Below are 13,781 nucleotides of genomic sequence, written 5' to 3'. Positions count from 1 at the left end.
CAACCATGATGTAACTGGTTAAGCACCTGGATTAATGCCGTAAGGGCTGGGTTCAGTTCTTAGTTTTGTACTACCTCTTTGTTTTAATGCTGATTTTGGTGGAGTGCATCACAAATAATGGTACCATAACATCAAGCTTGCATGCTTTTACTTTTTTTTTCTAAGAGAGATTTCAATAAAGATTCTTGCGTACTGCATTTAAGTGATGGGGAGGAAGTAAACTTTGATTTTCTTATTTGTATTTAACAGGTCTGTATACGATGACCAACCAAATGCACATCAGAGGTTTATGGAAAAACTAGATGCCTGCATACGTAACCATGACAGGGAGATAGAGAAGATGTGCAATTTTCACCATCAGGGCTTTGTGGATGCTATCACAGAACTTCTTAAAGTTAGAGCTGATGCAGAAAAATTAAAGGTGAGGAGCTAGTTTGTCAGGGTTTTATATTATTGCCTTTGAATTTAAAAAAAAAAAAAAAGAAAAAGAAAAAAAAAAGGAGAGACTCAACTTTTCTACTGAAGAAATAGAATTTTCATGACCTATCACAAACATTCTGTTATTTGAAACCTTTTTAAAAGTGGAATTTGTAGGATTTATGATGAATACTGTTTTGTCTGAGGCAGTAATGCATTTATTTTAAAGTTAAATATTTTATTAGGTCTAATTCTCATTTTCTCATGCACTTTCAGAAAATGGTAGCAAGATAGTTTTGTGGTTTCTAGAGGCTTTCTCACGTGGCAACAAGTAGCAAAGTATTGGCAAAACCATAATTTCTTATGTAGGTCTGCTTTTTCTAATCACGTGTTTACGTCGGACCTTAGAAAGTTTCAAATTTTGGTTAGAATAGTAAGACGACTGCAATTATCCCTGAAAAATATGTTCTATTTACACTGTAAATGAGTAGGAGAGTAGGTGGAGTTAATAGTTTTCTTTAGAAATGAGAACTAAGATTTACTCACAAATCAGAATGCATTATAGTGAATTATGAGATCCGTCCCTTTTAGCTCTCTTTACACTTTTGAGAGCAAAATATGCACACCAGACAGAAAGAGTATAGTTCATCAGAGGTTATGATTAGAAGAGCATTATATAAAGGATATTCAGATAACAAGAGACCAAATACAGCGTCAATGAGGTCATTGAGCATCTTTGTTCAGAAATTAATGAGATTTTTAATAAACTAGAATGTGCTTCCTTATTATGATGACCTAATGAGTCACTTACTATGTGGGAAAATCTGAGGTCGAGCTTTGCCTGCACCTGCAGCATTAAAATGTTGCTGTGGTTTGGAGATTTCCACGTTTGATGTTAATCAACCACCCAGTGTTTGCATTCAGCAAAGTATGAATGTTTAATTACCATAAAATGCAATCACCATTTCTTACAGACAATGAATGGCCCATAGAGCTCATTGAGGTTATCAAAAAGGGACCAGTGGTCAATTGGGTCAATGATTTGAATTGTTTGACAGACCTGCAGAAACAAGGAAAGTTCAAAAATCCCAAGTAAATTTGAGAAGTTTGCCACAGAATCTGTTAGAAAGAACTGTCATAAGTAATTGAAGTTAACGAAAGCCCTTTGCGATCAAAAGTTCAAGTTCAAGCTGTAGAGTTAATTTGAATTTGCATTTCTTTGTTCCAAGTTTCTCATGAAGCATGATCTGATTACAAGGGTGAGCAGTCACATCAGGGCAATATATGCATATTTGTCTAACAAAGGTGAAATTATTTTTAAGGTCCAAGTTACTGATACCAACCGAAGGCTTCAGGATGCTGGGAAAGAGGTGAGAAAATGGTTCTTCCTATATGGGCATTATGAATATTTGTAGCAAATCAAATGTGTTTGCATAATTTAATTGTAATTTTCTGTTAAAAAAACCTCCAAGGTGATAGCCCAAACAGAGGAAATCATCCGATGTAGAGTTCAGCAAAGGAATATTACAACAGTTGTGGAAAAACTACAGTTGTGTCTTCCAGGTGAGTGACAGATGGCTAAAGATGGTTGCAAATAATAATAGTAACAAAAAAGTAAGTCATGGTGGCTAAAATATGAAAGAATTTTATTTTTTAAGTAGTGGCCCTGTAAAAAACAGTGTAGCAAAAGTATTCTGATGTTTTGGAAAGATGTCCACACATAGATTCTGTGACTTTATAGTATTTGACATTGGGTAATTTTGCCACTTTTTGAAAAAACACTGTGAAAGATATAAATAGTGCAAATGAAGTATCTACGTGTACTTTTAATTGTAGTCATACTTTTAATTTGCTAAACAATAAATTTGTTCCTTATTTTTTTAAACTATCTGAATTCTGCAAAAGTTATGAATTTTTCTGTTTGGACATTGTACTTTGTTTCAGTTCTGGTTCATTGCAGTCTTTTATTATAAAGCATAAAGGCTCCAAATAACATTTCAGAGAAGTGATATTGTGGGATTGCACACAGCTCTATAAGGATTTTCTGCTTGTAGGACTTGAGGATATGGTACTGTGGATTTGAGAATTTTTTTTGTAAAGTCTTGCTGACTTATTCTGATTACAGTAGAGGGTTCTATTGTCATTTAGTGGTAACAGATCGTAGACTTGTGAAATAGATAAAGTAGTGGCAAGTGAATAAGTATGCTTGAAATATTGTCTACTGTTCTGTTTAATCTTAGTTATTTTTTCTTTTAAAAGCTATTATGAGGTCAGTTCCTTTTTCTTTCTCTTACCTGCATTCTAGAATCTTTTTTCTTTGTAGTTTTATCACATTACCATTGTAGAAGGAAATGAATTAGACAAATTTAGCATACCCTTTTTCATGGTTTATTTTGTTCTTTTCAGTTATATTTCCTTTTTTATTAACTAAAACCACAATAAGATGCATGGGTTAATCTGCTTGTTTTTATGCAGTGCTGGAAATGTACAGCAAACTAAAAGAACAGATGAAAGTGAAAAGGTGAGTGAATTTATTTTTATTAGCAAAATACGCCTTCTGTAAATAAACTGATAGATTATCAAAAACTGGTGTAGACAAATAAATGTAAAAGTCCTATCATACAGACTTACATTCTTCATAATAACTGGTCTGTTTCAAGAATGCCATTCCATTACAAGTGAACAAATAGTGTACTAAATATAAGAACTTCTAAAAGCTTACTGATTGCTATGGAAAATAATGGTTAGTTGAATAGCATTAAATGCAGTGACAATATGATTATAAAACGTGAAGCAAAATGGGTTTTAGGTTTGCTTTTTTTAAAAAAAAATATTTGAGACAATTTAAGATGTGATAACAAGACCCTTAGGGAATAGAGATCTTTACATAATACATTAATATCTGCTTAGTCTGTCATAATATATTTGAATCAAATTTATAAACCAAGGGAAAAGGACATTTCACTCCATATATGTTTCTTCAGACTTGTCTGATATATTTACACAGATCTTTTGTGTATGTGAGACTATGGGAAGGACATGGAGAAAAAGCGTTGTGTCTTTTCGATTGTCTTAAGGGTAAAAAAAACAACAAACATTTTGAAAAATAGAATTCTAGAATAATGTTCTTTAATAGGTACTTTCTTCCTCTGTTGTTTCTTCACTTTCCGTCTTCTGAGGGAGCCACTCACTGTTGCTGCAGCCCCAGCGTTCCCAGTTCTCTCTGAGGCTGCTCTGCTGTCCCTGTCCCCCAGGGGCTGCTGCTGCAGCATTGTGTATCTTATGCACACCCACCCCAGCAGCGCCACAACTTTCTTCTTCCTGCTTTATACAGGATCGTGTCCACCTTACCCGCAGCTGCTTTTCATGCAGCCTCCGACGCTGATTGCTCTTTCTCTTCCCTGCTGTACTTGTGATCGCTGTCATCATGTATCTGTGTGCCTGGCACCACTGCAGGAAGCTCCCACTAAGTCTGTCTGGACCTAACTTTCTCCATTTGGAACTGTCTGTGCATAGTCAGATGTGTATATTCTAGACAACAATATAAAATTGCTTTTTGACTTTATGTCTGCATTTCTCTTATCTGGATTTCTATTATATGAATATCCAACACCTTTTGCCATAAAGCTGGACATCTGAAAATCCTAAACAACAGATGCCATGCAAGAACAAATCAGCTCTAAAGCCTGGGTGCAGACATGTCCAAAACACATCAGGTATACCATACACTGCTGATCAAGCAGAGCTGCAGCGAATGTGTTGCATCTTCTGCACTAGTGGGTGTGCTACATGGTACTTGTGTACATGTGCTATCTGGGAGACTTTTGCAGAAATATCAGTGCTTCAACAAAAATTTGAACCTGTGCTTTTGCATTACAATCAAAACTTGCTGATGGGAACCAGTTTGGTAGATCTCATCAACTTGACTGCTCTACACTGCTTCCTCTGAAGAGGACACTGACATGGCAGTAGTTCAAAGTAGCTGGCAGTGTGCTGTAGCAGTGTTCTTGGAGCACCTGAGAAGAAATATGTAAAGAGTCCAGTGTCCCAGCTACTCTGCTCAGAGATTGTAGTGCAGAGTATGCTGTCTGAGCTGCACCTCTTCCCACTTCCTTCCTGGTCTGCAGAATCTGCTACATTTTGCATGTTGTTGATGTGGAAATGCTGGGATGAGAGTCTACATTCTGCCATTCCCTTCTTCTGTCAGACAAGGCAAATAACATTCTGGCCAGTAAGAGATATTATAGTTCCTAACATCATCATGAAAGATCACCTTTGATCTTAGTGCTTTGACTCCATGTTTACTAATAGGTTTGTAGTCTACTGTTGGTTCATGGGATTTTTGAAAAAATTATCATTACTCTTTCAATCTAAATTTCCATTATTTAGGAGGTATAGATCTGATAATTTTCCCATGGAAGGAGTTGCTTGCCAGACAGGAAATCTTAAATGTTACAAGTCAAGTGATGGTGTACTGAATTGAAGGGTTTAGACGTGTCATTGTCATACCATAAAAAGATCTAAGGGAAAGGGGAGATGCTGTAGCTTTGATGTACCATACCTTGAAATCACACAAAGTACAGAAAGTTTAGGTTCTGCTGCAGGCTACTGCTACAGCTCAAGTATCTCTTTCATTAGTTATACTACACTTACTACTTGGCCTGTGACTTACAATTCCTATAATATTAGCTAGAGGTGGATATTTCACGGCACTTGCGATTAGTTCAAATGATAATTTACTTGTGGCTTACCAAGCAACAAGTCCAAAGGATGAATGCATTTTGGTCTTTATCATTAAGTGATTCTGCAGTGGCAAGGACATCCAGAACACCCCTCGTAGCTGATATGTGCAAGTACAAAGAATTTAAAAACTGACCTTCTTAATCTTTGCTGTGATGCCTTCTTGGAACAACTGGGGATATGAGCATTCATAACACCTGTCAAAACAAAATGGTGGGAGAGTTTATTTTGCACAAAGATTGTTTTTCTCATAAACCTTCAGTGAGGTTTGTTAATGCAGCTAAGCTTTCATTTGTACTTATTAAAAAAATAAATAAATCTATTTTTGTTTGTGTTTGTTTTGTTTTGTAATAACTTCATTACTCCACTCTCTTTAAATCTTTTGCTGTGAGTAAAACTAACATTTCTTATGCTTAAGAAAGGGAAGAAGAAAGCATGGATGCTCTGCACTTTTGGGGGTAGTTATTTTATGGTAAAGATGAGGGTTCTGTTTTCTCAAAGATAGCCAGATTAATAAGATAATGTGGGGTTTGGCATCTGGAATATATTCTTTTTTATGGAGACAGAAAGAAGATCTACTGAGGAGTCCAAAAAGCTATCGATTGGTAGAAACTTTTGGTCTCTGCCAACATGGGTTATGTTTGAACTGATGACCTAGAGGTGAAAGGCTCTGTATCCTATTTATCTGTTTCCTGAGCCATGCATAACACAAGTTGACAAGAACTATAGTTGTGAGAGAAAATAATTGACGAATCTGCTCTAAACAGACACAATTGGCTGGAAAGATTTATGAAGGGTTTAAAGTCTTAGATGAGGAAGCACAAGGGAGAGGCCTAGTTTCTCCACTGCTCTCCTAAAGACCTGTTGAGATTATTATGTATTTCGTCAGTACTTTCTCCATCTTTAGTTTTAAGTCAGAGATAAGATCGCCATGCTTCATGCAGCTCTCTTGGCATGGCTACTGTGTTTGGGTTTGGTTATATGTATCTGTAGAAATATCCCAGCTTCTTCAGGAGACTGTAGATCAACAGTCTAATTGGGAATTATTGAAATTGATGGCTTTGCAGGTCTTCTTTCACACAAAACAAACAAACAAACAAACAAAACATAGAGAAACTGTTGAATTGTAAAGGCAACTGTAAATAAAAAAATTGTGCAGTGATTTGTTTTCAATTGCAATTTCTCTTCAGCATCTGTGTGAATTTGACTCTTTCACAGTATTATTGAAAAATTCTAGTTGAACTCCCTCAAATTTGTCTTGTTTTGATAGGGAACAGAAAGTATTTAATATTTACTCAGTGGAAATGTAATAAGCAGGGATATATGGTATTTGTCTGAGAGGGAAGCACAGAAGTCAGAAAACATTTTTTTTTCTTTGTAAATTAAGTTTCTTTCAAGGGTTGTTTTTTTTTTTTTTTTTTTTTTTTTTTTAATCTAGCAGGGAATTTTAGTACATAAATATGCATTTCTTTATGTTATCGTGCATGTAAATGCTTTCTGCTTAATAAAATTCATGGCATTTGAGTTGCTCCTGTCCTGTACAGCTTTATTTCTCTAGTTTAACCTGGAGCTTTGTTAAGTAAGTTACAGTATTTCTTTTAACTGCCTTCAAATGAAATTCCATGATAAATCTTAGAAGTTCTCTGTCATTTAAAATATAACTTGCTTTATGTGCACTGGTAATAATTCAAAGTTATAATTGTTTTCTTTTTCTTTGGATCATACAAAACACTAATATTAATCTTCTGATTTTGTTTGCTTATTTTTTCCTGCCCTGCTTCATGCTGACTTTAGAAGTTTCCTTTTTTATAGAGAACGTGTTAGTATAGGTCAATCTATCCTACAGTATTCTGGTCTTGATGACAAGATGAATCAGTTCTGCACAATCTTTCATCTTATGAACTCTATTGGTGTTTCAGATTTCTGTTTTCAGTTTCTGAGCTTATAATATAAAATCTATGTTGGAGAATGTTTTCTTAAAAGATTATGCCGGAAGAATAGACAAGGGACTGGTATATTTGTATGACAGAAATAACAGGAATAATTCCTTAGATTGTTCATATAGACAATCTTCACATTCATATGATAGATAATGTATGATATAATAATATTGTCAAAACTTAATTCAAAACATTGAATTAAGTCTGTGGAATGTTTTTAAAGCAAAATATACAACTACATAATTGCTTGAAATTACATGCCAATTTTTTTTTTTTGCTTAAATCCTGACTTACAGGTGACCTTCAAATTAATAAGATTTCAGTGCTTTATCAGAACAAATGTTAAAAGGGCAAGGTCCTGAGCTCCATATATATATAATTAGTAAGGGACTCTAGAATGGATTTTAAATGGATTATGTTAATTCTCATCTTAGAAACAGCAGTCAAAAACCTTCCAGATGAACCAATAGTGTTCTGATAAGCTGATCTGTATAATTTAAATACAAACCTTTTGTACAATTTTGATGCTATTACGGTTTTATTTCCCAGAAGTCTCACCATGTGGGCCCCTTGGTCATTTGCGAGTTAAAAAAAACAACAACAAAACACAAAACCACACACACAACCTCCCCCAGACCCTTTCTTATCTGCAACATTCCTATTGCCTTATGTATATTTTATATAAACCAAGTATATAATAAACAAAAGCTGCTAATTTACACTTGAAACCTCTTTATTTGCAGTCTTCTGAAAGCAGTTGTGTTCTGGAATAAAAGAGAAGGCTTTTCCCATACTCTGGCTATGCTGAATTGCTATCTTAGTTTAGAAATACTTTTATTGAGAAAATCTTAAAAAAAAAAAAAAAAAATTAAATTAAATAAAATTAATAAATTTAAATTTATAAATTAATTAATAAATTAATAAATTAATAAATGCTTTTATTTCAGAATAGAACATTAAGTTGCAACTGTGTTATTAACAATTTGCTATTTCTTGTCGACAGAAGAGAACCATCAGCTTGAATTTTATTTCAGTTGGAACATTGCCTACTATACCTACAAAGTAATAGTAAGAAGCACCAGAACTGAAAAGGACACTTTTACAGTTTTTCTTGAACATTTTCAAGAGACTTTGCACATGCTCTGTTTTCCATTTTCAAAGTAATTCAGTAATTTTGCATTTCTGATTGTGTAGGAATTCAAGAAAGAGAAAGAGCCAAGGCTGTAATATGAAAAGCTAAAAATGGGATAAGGATTTTGCCCTGCATTTGTGGAAAGATTTGGAACTGAACAGGAAGTTGACAGTCTCATATCAGTTTCTCTTTTTCCCATTCATTGATTCACCTTAATCTGTTATGATAGACCAAAAAAAAAAAAAAAAAAAAAAAAACAACTGCTGTCCTATTCACAGTTAACCTCTTTCCTGCACATCTCTTTAAAATGTCATCACATTTTTGATGATCATGGCTCTATGTATTGCCTTTTTAGTTTGGTTGTCTATTTCAAAATTAGTACACTTCTATTTTACTTAATTTTTTTCAATAAATTTTCACAGTCAGAAGCTGATGTGACGCTTGAAAATGATATAGAGAGAGCTATTGATTCCACGAATGGACATGATTCAGAGCTCCTTGTGGTGCTCATCTCTCCACTTAAGAGGAAGCATAGGAGAACCAAATTCCATCTGTAAATTTTCCCCCAAATCAGTTGGAAGCATCAAAACTTTACTTACGTCCTACAGGCCTAAAGTCAGTAAATAGTTCTAATAAGTATTGGCCCAGAACACCTGTAAAAGAGAACTGAAACTGAAGACCAGAAAGGAACTGTAGGAAAAGATAGGGTTGATGTCAGTATTTGGAAGATCTGTGTTCTCAAAATTGCATTTATTTAGTATTCTTATTGAAGAAATAAGATGACAGGTTACTGATTCAATGGGTGTTGTGCTATGTATGATATAGTTCTAAATCCGATTGTTCCTTTAGTTTAACATTTTTTGGAAAGGACTTTTTCATTTGGTTGTCATCTATGGTGCATGTTTGTAATAGCAGTACATCTCCCAGACATTTTTGCAGCAATGATTTAGAAATCAGAACAAGAACCTGAGATATTTTACTAGATTTTTCATCCCATGATTTTGAGTTTGTGATACCTTTGTTAATATGACAAAAGTCATTTGTAATGCTTTTTCATCAGAACTTGAGTTAAATTATTACTTATTACATGTAATTTCTGTACCCCCCCCAAAAAAAATTCTATAATATTAATTCAAAATGTTTTGTAGTAATGTACTGAGAGTTCAGATCTTGACTGTGTAGCATTTTCAATGTCACAGTCTTTGTTTTATTTGATGGAAACAAATCTTATTCATTTTTCCTGAAATGGCCCATGATATGGCTTGTTTTGCTCCTTCGCCTACATTTACCAACCTTTGCTGTTTTCTTAATACTTGAAATACTCTGAAATTAGTATGGAATCATATTTTATACGTACTTTTAACTGGAGTATTTTTTTTAGACTCATTGTCACTTACGAAAATTTTCACAAAATAGCTTTTAATGTATGTTACAACATCTTATGGACATGAGAGGAAATAATTCTTTGTGTTTTGTTCTCTAACACTCTATCTCAGGCTGTTTCTTCCATATTTCTGATACATACAGTCTATAGTCTAACAGTAAACTGAAAAACAGTGAAAATAATCTGATCTTTGTTGTTTTCTTTCTTTCTTTGACCTCAAAGCTTGTTCAGTGTAATCATTTTGTTGGTGATGCATACTGTATTTTGTCAGAACAGCAGATTAGATGCATCATTTACAGTAGGCTGGAGATAAGTTTATACATGTCTTTTCCAGCTACGGGTGGTGAAAGGAGAGTGAGTACGGATGTGTGTGTAGACATAAGTCGAAAGAAGCCAGATATGTACAGGCACACATTTCCAAGATTGTTTTCTTTGTTTGGTGCATGTACTCCAACACTGAGTGACTGGTAATTTGCATTTCAAAGATGAAACTAATTTAAACACCAGCAATGAAACTCATCTAGAAACAGATTGTTGTTACCGTTTTACTGCCTCCATTCCACAAGCTACTGCATGTGGCATTAGGAATCTATTGATCAATACAACTAATACCATAGAAGCCTACTTAAAATCTTGACTTGACTGAGTCACTCTGAAAGCTCACTGTTTTTTATTTTCCCAAAATAAACATTGTACTGATGACCTTTTGTTTCACGTTGTTCATTTGACTAATATTAATTTCAGTCATTTCGTTAGATGCCTATTGATTCCTTGTATTATATTGATATATATAACAAAGAATGTATTTTATTTAAATTTGATAAGAAAGCTATGTAATTTGATTTAATCTCTTTGTAGATATTACTCTGCTTTGAAGACGATGGAACAACTAGAAAATCTGTATCTTCCCAGAGTTAGCCAATATCGATTTTGCCAAATAATGATAGAAAATCTTCCAAAACTACGTGAAGAAATAAAAGAAATTTCTATGTCAGATCTGAAGGATTTCTTAGAGAGTATTAGAAAGCATTCTGACAGAATTGGGGAAACTGCAATGAAGCAGGTAAGCCTACATACCAGGATGATTTCAGCCCCATTACCTACTGAAAACTGACCTAAACCTTCAAATATTCTTCAAGAACTTCGTTAATTAACATAGTTCATGATATTTCTTTATTACTAGATTGAGTATTACTAATGAATGCTGCAGCTTTCTTGCTGCAGCAAGTAAAATTTTGATTTGATTTTACTGTTGGACTGCCTGATTTTCTTCTAAAGTTTTTAGAATTTTGTTTTGTCTTTCAGAAAAAAAATTCTTGTGAAATGCAGAGCTGATGAGTATAAATGAAACTTAAGTGTGTCTCTCAACAAGACTACTGGACGTTGTATTGTCCCATGCCAGCCCTGTGCATCCCAATCACAAAATAATACTATGCTAACTTGGTGCATTTCTTTCAGCTATATGGACAATACAGTACATTTGAATGCATTTGACTTCTGCAGCTGTCTGTTCACTGGGGCTTAATTGAAGACAGAAAACAAATAGCTGGCAAATTCTGTTTTGATAACTGTACTTGAGTATTAATTATGTGCTTGCAGGTTATTATTGGGAAAATTACAGATAACTTTTACATTTTTTTCTGTTGCATTCTGGGGATTAGGGAAGAATTATGCAAAAAGAAGCTGTTGAATTCGTTTGTCATCCCAAATCAATTGAGGGCAAAACCATCAGAGTGGGCTGAGAGCAAACAGCTTGCAATTACACTGATTTGCATTCTATACGACCACCTCTTTTTCATGACATAGCATATATTTATAAGTGATGAAATTTGAATTATATCCCTCTTAATTGGTGCTACTTTCAAAACAGGCACAACAGCAGAAAACCTTTAGTACCACTCTTCAGAAGCATAATAATGTCAACTACGGTCGGAATATGCATTTAGGTAGAAGCAGAATTTTGGAGTCTAAGAATGAAATGACATTGAAGCGAACGCTTGAAGAAGATGATGATCATGATGAAGAGGTAGCCTTTTACTAAATCTTATTTAAAGTGAATTTTGCAGTTTTGTCGAACAAAGCTTGCAGTGTGCTGTCTGTAGATGGAATAATATAGATGGAATAAGAAGAGAACATCTTCAATGGACAATGCCCAGATCTTCATTTTAGGAGGAAAACAAAGTGCAAAATATTAATTTCATTAATGCTAAAATAGAGTGTCAAGTTTGGGGCCATTCAGTTGAATAGAGCATGTAATTATTCAACTGAATTCAACTTGTAATTATTCAGGAATTCAGTTGCAAGTTACATAATACACTACCTGCCCACTGCAAACTGTATGTGGTGCCCTGGAATATTCCTCTGTTGCTAAAGTGCGTGTTTCTTTGTTGAGAACCTTAGCTTGTGTTAGCAGTCTTTTAGCTACTGAATATTCACTATCCATAGATTAAATAAACTAGCAAATATTTAGATATTTGTATTTGGTGCTCTGAAAACACGGTGAATAGAATGTTTTTGCAACAGAAATGCAATCTAATACTGTAAGGCAGAGAGAGGAGGGAGCTTCTGTGATAGAACGGTTTTTCCTAAAGTTGCTGGCAAAGGAACTGATGCAGTTGCTCTTGAAGTCATTAATGCAAGCTCCTTCCACTTTCTACAAAGTAACAGTTTTTTTAGCCATAAAATCTGTCAACATAGTTAATTTTGCTGACCTTAATTTGGTCTTGCTTTTGTCTTCAATCCCAGTGTATTTCCATATTCATTTTAATCTTAAATTTATCAGTCTATTAACCAAATTGTGCAGTTTTAAACTTGATGACACAAGGCAATTCCTTTAAAGTAAGATAATTTATCAAGTATTTATTAAGTGGGCAAGTTCTGTTGGTAATATATCAGCAGATTATGAGTTTTAAGCTTTATAACTTTTTCCTGTCCACAGGTTTTAACTGCTCAAGATCTTGTGGATTTTTCTCCAGTCTATAGATGTTTGCACATCTACTCAGTTTTGGTATGTATTAAGGTGGCTTTAAAAAGATCTCTTCTGAGTTAAATGTCCTTTATTTTATTTCTCCAATACATACAGAACAAGTGTCAGGAAGATGAGTCAGTGTAGCACCGATTTCAAGTGGACAGATGGTTTCTACTGAATGGTCATCCTAATGAGATGGCCAGGATGTCACTTGAATTCCTTGCAATGTAATCATTAGGCATAGAAGGGTGTTGTATTTCAAGGGCTGTGATAGGAGAAAAATCCAAATCATTAGTCTTTGTATTTAACAATTCCAAAGGGAAGAAGTGAATATTAAATAAATTGTTTATTTTTCTCCAGCAAAGCTCTTGCATGCATTGTTCAAGTGTATCATATAAACACAGAAATGCTGTTGTAACTTTGCAGTGCAGTCAGTTTCTTGACTAACCTGAAGATGCATTTTAAGACACAGTGAGTTTCAGCTGCAGAACAATAGAGAATATGCCTTATGCATGAACATAAATATTTATTCAAATGCATAATATTGTATGACAATGCGTAGATGTGAGCAACATTTTTCTATATATTTATTTCTTTTTTAAATACGTATATGTAATCTGAATATTTTATGCATTTTAAACTTCATTAATGTCAGCAAAAAGTCTGTGAGAAACAAATGCAGAATATGTGTCTTAATTTAAAACAGATTATTTTACACTTAGGTTAATAAGTGATTTTTAATACTGAGAGAATGACCTTGTTTTAACTACTTTTGTCTTTTTTTTAGGGTGATGGAGAAATATTTGAAAATTACTACAGAAAGCAAAGAAGGAAACAAGCGAGACTAGTTCTGCAGCCACAATCAAGCATGGTAACCAATACTTGACTTTCTACACAGACTTAGATTGTACCTAATACTTAGTGGTATTTTTAATCTTAAACTTATTTTCTTTTTCACTGCAAGCATGAAACAGTAGAAGGCTATAGAAGATACTTCAGTCAAATTGTAGGGTAAGTTTCCTAAATGGAGATTTACTTCAGTTTTACTGTACTGATTCTTAATTCATCCTTTATTCTCACATTGTCCAAACACTTTCTTTAGTTTCTGCATAAATGATGTGGGTGTTGGTAGCTGTATCTGAGCATTCACATCCTACCATTACAGTACACCAAAAAGACCGTCCGATAACCTGGGCTCCA

General features: G+C 34.1%; 1 protein-coding gene across 8 annotated transcripts in view; it reads left to right on the top strand.

Moving 5' to 3' along the window:
• The window catches only part of EXOC6 (exocyst complex component 6), an 84,806-nt gene that overhangs the window by 19,206 nt on the left and 51,819 nt on the right, over positions 1–13,781 (top strand). For all 8 annotated transcript variants that reach the window (XM_048945277.1, XM_048945272.1, XM_048945271.1 and 5 more), the window contains exons 2-10: positions 250–421; positions 1,740–1,787; positions 1,890–1,980; positions 2,893–2,938; positions 10,472–10,676; positions 11,484–11,639; positions 12,552–12,620; positions 13,369–13,452; positions 13,546–13,592. In XM_048945277.1, coding sequence (XP_048801234.1) covers positions 250–421; positions 1,740–1,787; positions 1,890–1,980; positions 2,893–2,938; positions 10,472–10,676; positions 11,484–11,639; positions 12,552–12,620; positions 13,369–13,452; positions 13,546–13,592 — 918 coding nt within the window. The remainder of the gene's footprint in view (positions 1–249; positions 422–1,739; positions 1,788–1,889; positions 1,981–2,892; positions 2,939–10,471; positions 10,677–11,483; positions 11,640–12,551; positions 12,621–13,368; positions 13,453–13,545; positions 13,593–13,781) is intronic.

This window comes from Lagopus muta, chromosome 5 (assembly GCF_023343835.1).
Source record: "Lagopus muta isolate bLagMut1 chromosome 5, bLagMut1 primary, whole genome shotgun sequence".
NCBI lineage: Eukaryota > Metazoa > Chordata > Aves > Galliformes > Phasianidae > Lagopus > Lagopus muta.
Note: the sequence above shows the minus strand (reverse complement) of the source record. Positions and strands in the feature narration are given on the sequence as shown.